At 41.5% G+C, this 17,800-nt stretch overlaps 1 protein-coding gene across 6 annotated transcripts in view; it reads left to right on the top strand.

Moving 5' to 3' along the window:
* The window catches only part of TBC1D5 (TBC1 domain family member 5), a 546,696-nt gene that overhangs the window by 475,081 nt on the left and 53,815 nt on the right, over positions 1-17,800 (top strand). For 5 of the 6 annotated variants that reach the window (XM_060298634.1, XM_060298636.1, XM_060298631.1 and 2 more), the window contains one exon: positions 3,058-3,123. The exons of the other annotated variant lie outside the window; for it this stretch is intronic. In XM_060298634.1, coding sequence (XP_060154617.1) covers positions 3,058-3,123 — 66 coding nt within the window. The remainder of the gene's footprint in view (positions 1-3,057; positions 3,124-17,800) is intronic. 6 annotated transcript variants of the gene reach the window in all.

Below are 17,800 nucleotides of genomic sequence, written 5' to 3'. Positions count from 1 at the left end.
AGTTTCATCATATTATCTATCATTGCCTATATGAAGTATTAGACTTTATATATTTAGTATTTAAATTTCTATTAGAATATTCCATTTACCTTACATACGAATATCTCTTTTCAAATTACATTCTTCTCTTTTTAATGTAGAGCTATCACACATGATTTAAAGAATAGGAGACTTCAGATCATTAACATATTGTAAATGTATTTTAATGCCAGGAGACATGCCCACTTCCAGGATGGAAATGAATGTTATTTTATATATTTCTTAATTGTACTGTTTTACTGTTCTAAACAAATATGATTTCAATATTGCTTTGATAACAAGCTGTAGTCAGTAGTAGTTCTAACTGATGGCAGCAAATGAGTCAGAGAATCTCTTAATGCCGTTAAATTTTCTGAGGAAACAAGCCAAATGACTATAGAAATATAAAGTTGTGTCTCTAAGGAAATGTCAAGTATTAATATCACAGTAAGTGAGAAAGGAAGTGCATGAGGATGGAACAATTGATGAAAACTGAGTCTCCAGTTACAAGGAAACAACAGAGCACTTAAGCAAAGTATTTGGAACATGAGCATCACTGGGGCATTTTGTAACTGATCCCTGCGCTGAACAAAAGTGGTCTTGTTTGGCAACTCTCCTTTTTATTTCTGGTTTGTTCTTGTCGTGTCAACCTACAAAAAGCTTGTCTACCTTCATATTAAAGGTATATCGTCCTGCTAATGCCCCTCCCTGCATGAAGTTTTGAATAAAATGGAGTAAAAGGAAGGAGAAAGGTTTATACCAGTAGAAGCGAGGGTAGGTTGATCCCCTTCCTTCATTCACTCTCCAGTGAACCACGGGCAGAATGCTGAAGCTTTCAGACCCTTTTCCTCACCCAGAAATAAGAGGTTTGGGCTGATCCCTGGGGAGCCTCCCAGCTCCAAAAATCTGCGGTTCCTTTGGTAAAAGATACCAACATGCATGGACATATATACACTACCAAACGTAAAATAGATAGCTAGTGGGAAGCAGCCGCATGGCACAGGGCGATCAGCTCTGTGCTTTGTGACCACCTAGAGGGGTGGGATAGGGAGGGTGGGAGGGAGGGAGACGCAAGAGGGAAGAGATATGGGAACATATGTGTATGTATAACTGATTCACTTTGTTATAAAGCAGAAATTAACACACCATTGTAAAGCAATTATACTCCAGTAAAGATGTAAAAAAAAAAAATACCAACATCGGTTGCTTATGCTGGTGTTTCCCACAAGTGTCCTGCTGTGCTGTGACACTGACAAATCTGCAGGTGTGTCACCTGGCCCGGGAATGAGTGAGCACAGTGTTTACCCTTTCGGAAGGCATGTGTTGGAATAGGGCTTCTGACTATCTCAGAACAGAGTCATCTACTTGGTGCCTTTTTAGTGTACTCCGCTGGAAAATTTTAAAGTTGTTTTGAAAAGTGGTTGTTTACGCAGCTGGATATCCTTATGGCTTTCATAGGTTAGTTAACTCCCGATTACCTGTGCTTGAATAGGGGAAGAGTTCTACAGAGAAGCCAACATTCATGTAGGTGTCACTTGAAATGCCTTCTGCTGTTGGCATCTCTGTTGGGGCCGGGGTCCTGAAGGAGGGAGGGAGCACAGGTGATCCTCCATCATTTTCCTGGTGACATCCAATATTAAAATTAGTCTCAGTCTCTAAATATACATTAATAGGTGATCCAGAAGCAGCAGAGTGAAATGGGTAGCAAGCATAGAATTGAAAATTTTCAGATGTACAGAAAATGAGGCACACCATTCACCAGTGAATAGAGAGTTAACTATATTATGAAAATTCAGGACCTGAGAAGTTCCACGAAAAGTTGTTTATCACTTGTTTGGCATATGTACCTATTTATAGATTTTATTTCAGCTATAGGAGAATATAAATGCATGTACTGTTAATTGATAGGAATGGTCTAATTACAACCCAATAATTTCCAGGTGAGCTGGCTGTGCTGTAAATCATAATGGTAGCAAGTGGTCAAGGCACTGAGGGTTGTTATATAATTCAAACATTGATTTTTTTTTTTTTACTATTGTGTAAAAGCTACAGGGAAAGCAAATCTGTTAATCATACGTTATCATACATAGAAAATATGGTGCCTTTTAAGAAGGCTTGTTTTTCAGCTCATTAATCTCAAAATAGCATGAGGCTTCAGATGCTGATCTATCCAGGGGATGATTCTGTCGACAGCAACTGTGCTTCATGTTGAACTTTGTCATCCAGGAAGGAAATCAAAGAACCAAAAAAATCTTCCTTCTCAGTGGCCGTGTACCTCGAATGCTTCTCAGTACTTCCTTTTCCTTTCTTTCCTGCATTTTTTAAATGTACTCCCTTTCCCCCCCCCCTTTCCTCTGTTTTTTGAATTTGAACACTTCTTTATTTTAAGCATTTACTGCAGGTCCAATTTGTAAATGAAATCTCGCCTATAATAAGTATATCAAGTTTAAAGGGTATGCAGTTCACAGATTTATTTTTACATGTTGACATTTATAAGTGCATGTGGTAACTTATGAAATCTTTTCAATACTTAATATGAAATTAGAACTTGTTTAGGTCTTTATCTTATCACTGAAGAAATTGGTTTCAAGTTTAGTTAAAAATAAATTTTGTCTGTTGCAGGAGGAAATCAATTTCAGAAGAATGTTGACTTCTTAATAAAGGCATATAACTTACTTTTGGATAAAGAATTTTTTTAGAAAAATAAGAAAATATAAAATCATGCTGTTATTTATAGCATAATGAAATCTGCTCGGCCAAGTCTTTTGATGGCTAAAGTTCCCTGTACTTTAGACTAATAGAAACTTGTTTTTTTTCCTTAAGAAAAACAGGCACAAAAGCTTTTTAGGAAACACTTTTTAAAAATCAGTTTCTTTAAAAAATATTTTATATTTTTCTAAGATTGTGTTGTATTTTCTGTTTCACTGTACTTTTAGTAATTAGGTTGATAAGTAAAGTATTCCAGCATTAAATATGAAAGAAAAATTGATTTTCTTTTCCTCTTTATGATATCTAATTATTTTTTCTTATGAAATCCAGGCGATGTAGTTACAGGAAGCGATGCTCAGGTTTCTGTTCCTGCCCAGACCCTAACTGACCTCCCAGGTACAGTTACCATGGCAATGCAGTATCTCTTTGCCTGCAGTACTATCATTGCCTCTTCCCAAACTCCATTTTCCTTTTTGCCCACCTTCCATTCATGCTGTTTATCAGTTCACTCCATTGTTCAGCCACTGAGTGGCACTGTTGTTAAGAACAAAAGTTCCCTCTCATGTCATATCGTGCTGATGCTGATGCCAAATCCTGTTAAGCTGTGGGGTTTTTATCAGGTTTGCACCAGCTTCTTTCCTTGCCGAAATATGGTCACTCGAGATTTTGTTATTATTTTACCACCACATTTTCTTTGGCAGCTCACGCTGAGATGTTCTTTCAGTTGTGCATAGGTGCTCCGTGACAAGATTTGACAAATTAGTTCTGAGGTTAAGACATTTTAGATGCTGTGTGTATACATATTATTGTATGTATTAGCCATAGGTACTTACTATATTTTAGCTAAAAGAATTACAACTTGATTCTGAAATACATTTTTAAGTACAGGCTTCATACTATGAATCGTATTAACAGAATTAAAGTTCAGTGTGACAAATCTCTATGTAGAGTCATTGGTAATGATTTAAAATAAAAAGGTAATAGTTAAATATCATAACCGTGTGTTCAAAATCTAGAAGAAGTTTATTTAAGAAATACAGGGGGCTTCCCTGGTGGCGCAGTGGTTGAGAGTCCACCTGCCGATGCAGGGGACACGGGTTCGTGCCCCGGTCCGGAAAGATCCCACATGCGCGGAGCGGCTGGGCCCGTGAGCCATGGCCGCTGAGCCTGCGCGTCCGGAGCCTGTGCTCCACAATGGGAGAGGCCACAACAGTGAGAGGCCCACGTACCGCAAAAAAAAAAAAAAAAAAAGAAACAGAATAATAGTAATCCATATTCAGCAGCTCCTGTGGAATTTAGAAACGTAAATATTTAAAGTTGCTGCATTCATCTTTTATTATGTGCTCTTTTAGATAAAAAAATATGCTACAGAGAGGAATTCTGTATTAAATGGAAGACTAGACTAACTTTAAGAATCCTCCATTCAAATTCAGACAAAAAAGATAGCCGTATTAATTGAAATTCCTATCATGTCTTCCTTAATTTAAAATACCCACACAGTACAGTCATGCTACTAGTATTAAAATACTGTTCTAATAATGATATGTCTCCATAATATCTATGCTTTTTAATAAATTAACAGAAAACAATATATTGTGATTAGGAGATCAGTGGTATGTTGACTTAACATGTTAAAAAACATACTGTGTCACAGAGGGGTGTGATCTTACTTCTATATGTAGTTCTGTGTTTCACAGGTACAGTTTCTGGCTGTGTTCTGGTTAAGTGAACCAGCTGACCTTTAGGGCTTTTCAAGCTCAGGGATTCTGTGAAAAGCTGCTATTTACTCTTCTTGGTGTCTGTGGAGTGATCTGTGTAATAAAGGGGTGCAGTAGCATGGCCAGTAGAAGAGGCAGATCACCTCCAGATGACTTCTCTTTAGCTTTGTCAGTTATTGTGCTTAGATGAATATTGATGTGATCTTCTGATACGGTGAGGATTCGTAGGACTTAAATTTGTTTCCTAAAATTAAAATCTGAGCCCCCCCCCCCAGGCAACTTCGTTTTTGGCCTCGCCACGTGGCTCACAGGATCTTAGTTCCTCGACCAGGAATCAACTCGGGCCCTTGGTACTGAAAGCACGGAGTCCTAACCACTGGACTGCCAGGGAATTCCCCCCAGACAACTTTTTTTTTTTTTTTTCCGGTACGCGGGCCTCTCACTGCTGTGGCCTCTCCCATTGCGGAGCACAGGCTCTGGACGCGCAGGCTCAGCGGCCATGGCTCACGGACCCAGCCGCTCTGCGGCATGTGGGATCTTCCCGGACCAGGGTACGAACCCGTGTCCCCTGCATCGGCAGGCGGACTCTCAACCACTGCGCCACCAGGGAAGCCCCCACCCAGACAACTTTTTAACCAGAGTTTTGTTATCCCAAAGTGAGTTCACCGCAGAGTATTCCTCTGGGTATTGAAGCCCGATCATTTTATACCTGTGGGAAGAGAAAGCTGAAGGCTGGCTTGTCTGTTCTGACTTCTGCTTTTATGCTATTGCTCAGTCCGTGTTTTCCTGCAGACCAGAGCCACGTGAACAGTGTCGCTTTTTAAATAGACTCTTAAAGGAGGAGGTTGTATCATTTTGTTCAAATGACTTGTGTTGTAGAAGTAGAATCATCTCATTCACTTATTCAACAAGTGTTCATTGAGTGCCTACTGTGTGCCGAGCTCTGTTTTCATCAGTCCCTTGGGCTTCCCTCCAGCTTCACCAGGCTGCTAGGGCATCCCCGGTGCTTTAGATGGCCCAGCAAGCCCACATGGTCAGGAACCAGCTCCTTTTCTGATACCCTGTTCTAAATTACCCTGCCTGCCCTGCTCCAACAGAGACTGTATCAGTCTGACAGGGAAGAGTCCAGTGGCTTAATGAGACGTGAGGCCAGATAAAGAGCTTCCAGTCTGTGATGAGACAGTAGGATGATACCTACCCGGATTTGGAGAAGTCACAGTGTGTTTCCCTCAACACACTTCCTGCAGAATGTCAGAAAGCAAGGGGAAGTAGAAGTAAACCAAAATAGTCAGTGGTGGCAACAAAATACTTTCTAACAATCTCTGCTTGATAGGGTCAGTAATACTGGAAATTGGAGAATCTCATCAGACGTGCTAAACCCACAAGAGTAGGTATACTTTTCATTTCAGAGAAATGAAAACCTAACATTCAGACTTCCCAAGTATCTTTTTTCAAAGCAGTGGAGCAAATTTCAAGAAATTAAGTAAATGTCAATATTTTCAATGATTCTTTGATTGTAGATAGTCTTTTCTTCCCATGAGGTTTCATATCTGTATCTTTGCCTTTTAACACACAATAATTATACAGGTTTTAATTTTTTGAAGAAAATTCTGAATATAAAGTGAGATCTCACAATTTAGTCAATAAATAATATTTGGACAATTGTTGGAAAGTTCCATTTTATATTGCTCAGTGTAGGTTGCAATCATAAAAAAATGTGCCACAGGACAGTTCACTTTTGGCAACTCAAAGGGTTTCTTCAAAATTATTTTTGGAAATGGCACATCTACCCCCAGGAACTTTTTTCGAGAGATACTTAGGAATTATTAATTCATAAACTAAAAAACTTTAAAATATGGGGAGATAGACACGTGCATATACACAGACATTACTTCCAAAGAGAATTTAGAATTTCCAACAACAGAAGTATATAAGTATTATCATATAATGGACCCTTAGGAAAGAAATTTAGATTTCTTAAGTTATTGCCATAGGCAGTGTTAAAATTTGTATTCGTGTATATGTATTTATGTTACTAACGTGAATGTATAGATATCATTATATAACATTTATCAGGTTGGGTTTTTTTTCTTTTCCATTATGGTTTATTACAGGATATTGAATATATTTAGTTCCCTGTGCTATACAGTAGGACCTTGTGTTTATCCATTACATGTATAATGGTTTGCATCTGCTAATCCCACACGCCCAGTCCATCCCTCCCCTCCCCTCCCCACACCTTGGCAACCACAAGTCTGTTCTCTATGTCTGTGAGTCTGTTTCTGTTTCTTAGATAACTTCATTTGTGTCGTATTTTAGATTCCACATATAAGTGATAATCATATGGTATTGGTCTTTCTCTTTCTGACTTACTTTGCTTAGTATAGTAATCTCTCTACGTCCATCCATGTTGCTGCAAATGGCACTATTTCGTTCTTTTTTATGGCTGAGAGATATTCCATTATATATATGTACCACATCTTCTTTATCCATTTATCTGTTGATGGACGTTTAGGTGGTTTCCATGTCTTGGCTATTGTACGTTGTGCCGTTATGAACATAGGGGTGCATGTATCAGGTTGCTTTTTTAAATAAAAAAGGTTGAGAAAGATCAAAAATCTCCCTGCCCAGATAACCACTGTTGACATTCTTAAGGTAAAACTGAAGTACATATAATATTAGACAATCCCCAATTAATTAAAGGCATTACATGGGAAATAAAACAACCCCCTTTTCTCCTCCCACTTCTTTCTGCCAGCCCATTTCACTAAGGGTATCCACTGTTAAGTTTCTTATAATGCCTTGTAGGAAAAAAAAAAAAAAGATTTTAAACTGAGAAACAACACGCGAGTCACATTAATATGTTAACAGCTCGTGCCTGGAGATGACTTCACTCTGGACCTTCAAGATGAAAACACTAACAGATAAGTCCCAGTGCAGGTGACAAGCAGCAAATGGGTAGAACAAAGAAGAGGGAGGTCAAATCAACTCGAGCAGGACATGGTGACGAGAGGACAGAGAGCTGCTGCTGCCCACAAGGCTGAGGGAGGAGACTGCAGAGCCAAAAGGTTATCCTGGTAGATGACCCGGTACCGGTCCCTCTGGGTGTTGTTGAGACACGATAGTCCCGAAGCAGAACAGGTAGTTCCATTATGTTCTGAACAATTGCAGAGAAATACAGAACATGGAAAACAAATTTGGGGACGCATCAATTACCTAGAAAACGCCTCTTTTTGGAACACTTACTGGAAAAAACATTGAATAAATGAGTTGTTTTTGGATTGAGAACAAGGTCAGAATTTGCCCTTTCATATCCAAAGACCTCATTCCACTTTTCTTTAATTCAAAGTCACATTTACTGCAGCCCTTTGTAGGGGAGCAGGATGGTGGTGCATCTTTGCCCAGCCTGGGCTCTGGAGTCGGGCCTGGGTTAGGGTCCTGCTTCCGTCACTGCCTTGCTGGATGACCCAGCGAGGCCACTTCACCGCTCGCCTGTAAAGACAGAGAAAGAGCAGCTGCTTCAAGGGCAGTTACCTGTCACATAGTAAGGGCTCGAGGACATGACGGGTGTGGGGGGGGGGCAGGTCCTGGTGGTGGCGTCATTATGTGTTTTCCTCAGGTACCTCTTTGGTTTCCAGAATCAAATAGATGAACCTACTTAACACCTCTGTCTTTTCTTTGCTTAACAATGACTTCTGACAATCTGAAACTCCATGTTTGCATGCCAGCTCTGGACGCAATAAAGCTTGACCTCTCTGGCCAGGCTAGAACCAGGTCTGTTTCAGGGGCTGCAGGTACAGCCTGCTTCCTTTCCCCTCTTGTGGCACCAAGATGTATGTTTCTAATGAGTAGACCTGAGCCCTCTTGCTGTCTGTCACTCAGGTCTGTGAGGTACCAAAGTGTCACCAGGCGGGGCCCAGCTTCGTCCTGTCTTCTCCGGGTCGCTGAATGACGTCAAGGCGACCCCCTTCCTGTGGCCACAGCACCGGGCTTCCCAAAGGCTTTGCCCTTCCCGCTTCTCTGAGCCAGGCCTCCCACCAGCGACCCCCAGACTTCCTAGCCTCCTGAACGTTTTGCCTTTGGCCGTCCTGTGTCCAAATCCCCCAGCTGGTCTCAGGTTTATGGGGGTTCTGCCCGACTATTTAGGAATACAGCCCAACCCCTGTTCTTGCTTCCCACTGAGTTTAATGAGAGAAAAGTCATGAAAAGTCATGAGGCATCGTAGGAACTTAATAAATATTCTTCCCCTTCCTCCTTTCCTCTCTCCCGGCCACTCTGTGGTCAGGGTCCCCACTGATGCCTGTGAAGCTCATTCAGTCCACTCAGGCACTTGACAGATAACCTCCATTGACACGTAGCACAGGGGACCCAGAAGTTTTATTGAATCTTTCAGAGAAGGACAGAGAGTGAAGGAAAGATTTAATATGCCCAGACACGGCCATAGCTAGTCCAAGGAGTCCCTTTGTGCATGTTAGAAAAAGGTACGTTCCCGTCCTGCGCAGATGCAGCTCGCACCAGGGCGTGCATCCGAACCCGCAGGCGCTCCCGGGCGTGGCGTACGTGGTGGTCCTGGGCTCAGAGCCAATTAGCCCAGGTCTGCGGGTGGTCACCGGGCAGTGCAGCCAGTGGAAGGACAGGCCAGCAGGAGAGCCCTGGCAGGTCTGTGACCACAGGACTGCCTGTGAACCCACCTGCTCTAGATTTGGAAGTGCCCAGCGTGCTGGTTAATGGTCTGGGTCTGCGCAGCGCGTAGCAGATGCCGGGAGCCACGCTGAGCCCTTTACACACGCGACCCACCTAGGACACACAGCGCACGTGAAGTGGGTGCCTCCCTTGTGGATGAGAACTGGGCCTGTGGAGGGTCAGTGACGCTTTCAAGGCCACACAGCTAGATACCAGCTGAGCTCAGACTCCAGCGCAGGTGCTGACTCAGCAGGTACTGCTTCGAGGAATTGTGCTTTGCAAGTGTCTCTCAAATCTATCACCCCAGCTTTAGTTGAAGCCTTATAATCTCTTGCATGGGCCAGTGCAGGGCATGCCTCGTTCAGCCAAGCTCCTGTAAAACTCAGGCTACTTTCCTGCTTAACATCTGTAATAACTCCCATCGCTACTGACAAGAGAAAGGCCAAACCCCTTCACGCGAGAACAAGCTGCTCTTCTTGGTCTAGCTGGCCCTATTTTTAGAGCCCCACCTTCCCTCTTGCCTCCCTCCCCCAGAGCTGGATGACCAAGAGAGAAAGCAGCTCACATGTGGGGTACTGGCCACTTTTAGAAAGAATTTGATTCCCTCCTCCCCACCCCAGCCCACCCCCGAGAAAACCATTGATGTAATCATCAAATGAAACAGAAGCACTCTGTTGAACTTAATCCTATTTTGTTTACACTGGTATCGGTGTCATTTTCAATTCCATATGGATGGCAGGAAGCGCTGAAGGATTAATCAGGCTTTGTCTGAGCTCGATGTTCCCAGGCGTCTAACTGCCTCGTAAATACCATGTTTTCTGCCCCCAAATGACCTTCCCTGAGCCATGACCCCCACCACTGCCCACTCCTCAGATTTCAAGATGTCGCTCACAACTCTGATGGCCTGCGACAGGATTGGATGGTCCCTCTTTTGTGCTTCCAGAGTCCCGCTGTTCATACTTCAGTGTTTGCTTTGACCACCTGGGGTTGTAGGTCAGTCAGTGCAGGTACAAGTCTGTGCTTCCCTTGTGCTGCAGTTTTAGGAGCTTCTGACGAGCTCCTGTGGTCATCCCCCCATCCTCAGCGCTGGGCAGAGTTTCCAGAGACATTTCCTCAGATCAGTCTGCATTGGGCTTGTTCCCCGATGTTTGGTTATGAAAGGAAGACTGGACATGCCTGAGGTGGCTTGAGAATAGGTCTGTATTTAGTATATTCAAGAGTGCCTCACCATATAATCGTAAATAGTTGTCTTGGGTCAGGACTTTGGAGAATTCGGGTAGGAAGCTTTTGGGGGAGTGCCCTCAGGGTCAATACGTGGGGAGTCAAAGAAGCAGTGTTGCCCTCAGTTGTCTGTTTTGAGACAAGGGGGCCAGCCTTTGTCCTCTGTCCACCCAAACCAGTCACTGGATTGGAGCTGTTCCCCGGGGAAGGGGCATGATCTTGGGCAAAGCAGCTCTCCTCGGCTGGGGCTGTTTCCAGAGAGGAAGCCGTGAGAGCCAGCGGCAGCCCACGCTTCCCGCGTCTGGGAGAACAAGTGCCTCGGTCCCGAAGCGGGGATCTCGGCAGGGCTCCGCAGGCCCCTCTAGGAATGAGCATCGGGTTTTGGTGCAACACAAGAAATGGTTAATGTTGTTCCTGTCAGTTAAAAACTTTCAAAGGTTTACAAGAGTATCAGGGCTACTGTGCAGTTTATGGGCTACAGGCGTGTTGAGAGTCCTGACTCCTCAGCTTGGGAGCTGTCCAGGTGAGGCCAGGGTGATGGAATGTCTCGGGCCTGGAAAGGGTGGGAAGTCTGACAGTCCTTTCTTCTGTCTCACGTGCTGGTGACTCTGTCTTCTTAAGGTCTAAATGTCTACGGTCCCAAAGGGCACAAAAATGTTAGCTAATTTCTGTAATTGAGGGGAAATGTATTTTGTACATTTTTTTTATACGAAATACAGGCCAAGTAGTACTGTATGATACTACCACCAATTTGGAATTTGATCATTCAGAGGTAAATTCTGATAAGAACCGGCTTAGTGCTATCTCTGAAAAGGAAGTTTGCCCAGGAGAATAATAGCTACAAAAGAAACTTAGGGGGAACAAGACACTTTTAAGTTCTTTCTGGATTGGATAACTGGATACTAAATCTCACCCAGTAAATAACTGATGAGCTAATTTATTAAAGCAGGTATTCGAAAGATCTCTCCTAGATATGTCATTAGCTTAGTTTGTTATGATGGTTACTTTACGTAACAGCCTGCGTGTTGTGAAAAACATTTGGAAATTTAGACTGTTAAGTGGTTTATACCTGTCCTGTCCAGTGTGGTGTCCGCTAGCCACACAGGACCTTGGAGTGCTTGAAATATATGTTATTTTTTTTTCCATTTTGGAAGAAAGATGGGGGCAAAAGTTGTTATAGTCCACAGAATTCTAACTTTTTCCAGCAGTATAATAAAATTCAAATGATTCTACCTGGAATTTTAGATTAACTCAGAATCTGAACTATAATGTCAAATGTTCAAGAGTCTAGAGATCATAAGTAGAGAAATACTTCTGAAATACTTAAGAAATAATAATGAGCATTTCCCACTATTGTAACAGTTCTGTGAATCGAAAGTCTGATTGAGGTCTCAGCAAGCTAAAACCAAGGTGTCAGGAGGCTCTAGGGGAGAATCATCTGTGCTGTTGGCAGAATTCACTTCCTTGTGACTGTAGAGCCGAGGTCCCCATGTCTTCACTGGCCGTCATCTGAGGGCCATTGCCAGCTCTAGGGGATCCACACTGACTCACGTCCCTGCCTCCACGTTCAAAGCCAACACCACCAGGTCAGCTCCCTCTCCTGCTTCAGCTGCCTTCTTTTTCATTTTCTTTTTTTTTTTTTTTTTTTTTTTCCCCGATACGTGGGCCTCTCACTGTTGCCGCCTCTCCCGTTGCGGAGCACAGCTTCCAGACGCGCAGGCTCAGTGGCCATGGCTCACGGGCCCAGCCGCTCCGCAGCATGTGGGATCTTCCCAGACCGGGGCACGAACCCGTGTCCCCTGCATCGGCAGGCGGACTCTCAACCACTGCGCCACCAGGGAAGCCCTGCCTTTTTTTCTTTAGTCACAACTCTGACTCCTTCTTCTACTTTCCTGTTTCACTGTAAGGACTCGTGTTCACACTAACCCACCATGATCACCCAGGATACTCTTCCCATCTTAAGGTTCTTTAAATCACACCTACAAAGTCTCTTTCACCACATAAAAGTAGCATATTCATAGGCTCTAGAGATTAAGGGCATAGGCATTATTCCACCTGCCATATAATATGGCTTTTGGGGGAAAGGCATGAATGATCAAAATTGACCCAAGAAAAAGTAGGAAACTTTAATAGAGGAATTAACATAGAAAAAAATCCAAAGAGCCGCTATAGTCGTACCTTTCAAAAGTCACCAGCACCAGAGTTATAGGTGAATGATCCAAACTTTGAAGGGACAGATAAATTCAGTTGTATAAACTCAGAAAAAGACGGAAGTTTTTTCATTTCATTTTGTGAAGAAAACCATGTTCTCATGAATCAAAATGCTTTGGCTTCTTAGATTTCTTTTTTTCTGTGTACTTTAAAAGTAAATTGAAACTCAAAACTGAGCAAACATTCCTTTTGTTTTAGCTTTATCTTCCGCCACCCCAAGGCAATAAAAGCTTCTTAAGGAGTAGAGTTTGAAGGAGCAAGGAGAAAATGTTCATAAAAGGAAAAAGAAAAACCTAGGTTTATAATCAACACTTAAGTTGTTTTTCACTTTATCATCTTGGGTAAGAAATGCCTTCCTAAGTAGGACCCTAAAAACAGAAGCCATAAAGGTAAATGTAGACATACACAGACATATGTACAAAGGGCTATGTTCTAGAATTTAGGAGGAACTCCCCTAAATCAGTTTTTTTAAATGAAATTAACAGAGACAATTCACAGAGGATCTTCAGATGGCCCATATTATTATGTTACGAGATATTGTTTAAAAAGATATTCAGGGCTTCCCTGGTGGTGCAGCGGTTGAGAGTCCACCTGCCGATGCAGGGGACACGGGTTTGTGCCCCAGTCCAGGAAGATCCCACATGCTGGGGAGCAGCTGGGCCCGTGAGCCATGGCCGCTGAGCCTGCGTGTCCAGAGCCTGTGCTCCGCAACGGGAGAGGCCACAACAATGAGAGGCCCGCGTACCGCAAAAAAAATAAAAAATAAATAAAAAGATATTCAGCCTCACTAGTTATCAAGAAACTTCAAGCTAACATAATGAAGTCTTCCTTCCATCAGATTAACCAAATAAGTAAGTAGATAAAGATATCATACATCATATTACATTTACACATATATAAATATATATTACACACATATATGTCTTTTAAAATCCTAGGAGGAAGCAATTTGGAATCATCTAAATTTAAAATGTACATACCATTAAACATAGCAGTTCCATGTATATAAATTTATCTTACAGAAATAGCCAACCGTACCTAAAGATGTACCTCTCCAGAGTGTTGTCATTTTGTTTGCAAAGGCAAAAAATTACAAAAATCCCAATTATTCAGGAGCGCTACAAAATTTCTTTCTTCACATTCCTTAAAAAAAGATAAGGCAGATTTTTATATAAATGAAAGACAAATTTTCATGATCAAGTCCAAAAAACATGTTACAGAGGGATGTACTTTTGGAATAACAGAATAAGGACCTCTGAAAAATCTGTTTCTCCATGAAAGTAACAAGAAGAATGGCAAGAATGCCAAAATCAACTTGTTCAGAACTCTGAAAATTAATCAAAGGATTGAGTCAATTTGAGGAGCATCTATTCAAGAAAAAAATGGCTGAATCTCAGTAACAACCATGAGAAATGAAATATTTTCCTGCTATATCAATAAACAGAGGATGTCGCAGTCATCAAGGATCGCAGCCCTCCGCCGTGAGCCGAGGAACTCTGGGCTGAAAAGAATACCTGCCTTCTAGCAGCCATCAGACTGCAGCCACTCCCTGCGGTGAGCCCTGAGGAAACTCAGGATGTGTCAGGATGCTGGCTGCAGATAGCTGAGGTGCATATCAAAGGAATGATTTCAGTGAGCCAAGACTCTTGCATCTCCCCGTGTATAGAAAAGCGATAAATGCTTTAACTTGAGATATCTGGTTTTCTTTACTTAACAATAATCTTTTGATGTTCAGAGTACCTGCCCTTTGTTACAGAACTCCTATATAACCTGGCTCCCCCCACCCCGCCGCCCCCCTCCCCGCTCACCTCCTCAGAGCAGCTTCTCAGAGCTATCTGAAAACGCTGTCTCCCGGGGCTGCAGTCCTCATTTTGCCCCAAACAAAACTTAACTCGCAGCTCTCACGTTGTCCATATATATATATTTTTAAGTCAACAACAGCATGCTTTGTAACATTTTAACTTTCCCTATTTCCACCCTCTCTCCCCAGCTCTGCCATAGCCTTTGATAAACAGCAGCCTCTCAACCGCTGGAGGAAAAAGAATGAATTTGGAGCACCCTAAAAGTCCCATCCCCAGTAAAAGTCAGTAGTTGACCTGTGCAGCAGCACTCTCAAAAAACCTCTTTCTTAGGGCTTGTCTTTATTGGACTTTAATCAGAACTCACTAAGGGAGAAACCCTATCCACGGAGCATCCATTGAAAATAATCAGTGGCAGTTACTTAACATTGCAGCTGCCCAAGGCAGAAATGGAGCAAACAAGAGGCTAAGCGAAAACTTAACAGGAAAATCAGAGGCTAGCAAAAAGCTTAAAAGGAAAATCTAAGGAATGAGATGTCCATCGGGGTTTTTTAAAAGCTCCAGTATATTTCTGGGAATCGAGAAGGCCACACACATGCAAGATTATACACATGCCCAGGGAAGATTTAAAAAGGGTTTAATCTGTCAACTCTGGATGAACTTGAGGCTCTGCATAGACAAGAATGAAAGCTAGAGCAGAACTGTAGACTGCCTGCTGAGCACTGAAGGCATGCCCGAAGACACACGTGTACAGAGCCCCCTGCAGAGGCTCAGAGACTGACTGGTTCAAGGCATTTAAGGAAGGGAAACTTCTGTCTCCTAACTGACCACTAAGCTAACCGAGCAGAGACTTCAGGGGCACACAACAGCAAAGAATATAGACTTTACAGAATTAGTTTAGGGAAGTCACTAAAAAACAAAAGAAAAACAGCAAGAAAAATAAATCTGGGGGTTGGGATGGGACCTAATTTGCAGAGCTGCCACATTATTTTATTAAAATGGCCAGTTTTCAATAAAAAGTCTGAGACATACAAAGAAACAGGAAAGTATGGCCCATATTATTGGGAATAAAGCAATCAATACACACTGCCCCTGAGGAAGCAGAGACATTTACTTGACTAACTAGATCAGTAAGCTTATTAAGTCAGCTATTACAAATATCTTGAAAAAGTTCAAACTGTGTCTGAAGATCTACAGGAATGTATGAGACCAGTTTCTCACCAAATAGAGAATATCAATAAAGCGATAGGATTTTTTTTTTTTTTTTGAAGAACCAAATAGCCATTCTGGAGTTGAAATACAATAACTCAAATGAAAATTTCACTATAGAGGATCAACAGTAGATTTGAGCTTACAGAAGAAAGAATCATAACTTAAAGATATGTCAATTGAGATGATCTGATTTGAAAAGCAGAAAAACAAAAGAATGAAATAAAATGAACAGAGTCTCAAAGACTTGCAGAATACCATCAAATATACCAACATACAGATGATGGGAATTCCAGGAGAGAAGAGAGAGAAAGGTGCGGAAGGAATATCTGAAGAAGTGCTGGCAGAAGTATTCCACAACTTTATGAAAAACATTAGTCTGTGTATCCAAGAAGCTCCGTTAACTCCAAACAGGGTAAACTCAAAGAGAGCCACACCTAGACACAGCATGGACAAACTGCTAGAAGCCAACAACAAAGAGAGAAACTTGAAAGCAGAAAGAGAAAAACAATTCACGATATACTAGGGAACCTCAATAAGATTAACAGCTGACTTGTCATAAAAAATCATGGAGTCCAGAAGGCAGTAGGATGATATATTCAATAATTCTATATCTAGTAAAACTCTCCTTCAAAAAGAAAGGAGAAATTAAGACAATCACATAAACAAAAACAGAATCCAATGCTAGCAAATCTGCCCTGTAAGACATAATAAATGGAGTCCTGCGGGCTGAAATGAAGGGATACTATAAGTGAATTCAGATCCACACAAAGAAAAAGAGCACCGATAAAGGTAACTACATAGGTAAATATAAAATACAGTATAAATGTATTTTGTTTATGTCTTATTAACAGAGCAGTACTACCCAAATTGATCTATATATTCATCGCAATCACCCTCAAAATCTCAGGTGTCTTTTTGGGAGAAACTGACAAGGTGATCATAAAATTCATCTGGAAATGCAAAATCCCCCTAAAGGCAAAAAAGCAGTCTTGAAAAGGAACAAAATTGGAGAACTCATACTCCTTGATTTCAAAACTTACTATATAGTTACAGTAATCAAGACAGTGTGGTACTGTCATAAAGATAGGCATGTATAAATGGAATAGAGTTGAGAGCATAGAAATAAACCCTTACATTTGTGGTAAGTCAATTTTCAACAAGGGTACCAAGACCATTCAGTGGGGAAATAATAGTCTTTTCTAGAAATAGTACTGGGAAAACTAGATCTCTGCATGAAAAAGAATGAAGTGGAACTACTTCCTCACATTATATACAAAAATTAACTCAAAATGGACCAGACTTAAATGCAAGAGCTAAAACTATAACACTCTTAAAAGAAAATGTAGGAGTAAATCTTTGTAATTAGGCAATATCTTCTTAGACATGATACCAACAGCACAAGCAACAAAAGAAAAAATAGGTAAATTCATCAGAATTAAAAACTTTTTGGTTTCAAAGGATACCATTAAAGTGAAAAGGCAGTGCACAGAATGGGAGAATTCTTTGCAAATCATATATCTGAAATAGAATATATGAAGAATCCTTACAGCTTAACCATAAAAAGACAAATAACCCAGTGTTAAAAATGGGCAAAAGATTTGAATAGGTGTTTCTCCACAGAAGATATACAACTATCTAATAAGCACATGAACGCAACATCGTTAGTCATTTGCATTGGTAAATTGCAAATGAAAATCACAGTGAGATACCACTTCATACCCACCAGGGTGGCTAAAATAAGAAACAGCCAAAAATATGTGTTGACAAGGATGTGGAGAAACTGGAACCCTCATAGGATGCTGATGGAAATGTTAAAATGGTGTAGCTATTTTCAAAACCAGTTTGGCAGTTTCTCAGAATGTTCAACACAGACTTACCATATTGACCCAGCAGTTTCACTCCTAGGTACTGACCCAAGAGAAATGAAAACATAGGTCCACACAAAATTTTATACACGACTGTTTGTGGTACAAACATAATAATAATAGCCAAGAAATGGATACAAGCTATAAATGTCCATCAACTGATGAGTGGATAAGCAAAATGTGGTCTATCCATACAATAGAGTATTATTTGGCAGTAAAAAGGAATGAAGTACTGACACAGACTACAGCGTGAATGCACCTTGAAAACATTGTGCCAACTGATAGAAGCCAGGCACAAAAGACCACATATTGTATAATTCCATTTATATGACATTCCTAGAAAAGGCAGAGCCATAGAGACAGC

Source organism: Globicephala melas, chromosome 4 (assembly GCF_963455315.2).
Source record: "Globicephala melas chromosome 4, mGloMel1.2, whole genome shotgun sequence".
Taxonomy (NCBI): domain Eukaryota; kingdom Metazoa; phylum Chordata; class Mammalia; order Artiodactyla; family Delphinidae; genus Globicephala; species Globicephala melas.
This window is presented reverse-complemented; position numbering and strand designations above follow the sequence as displayed.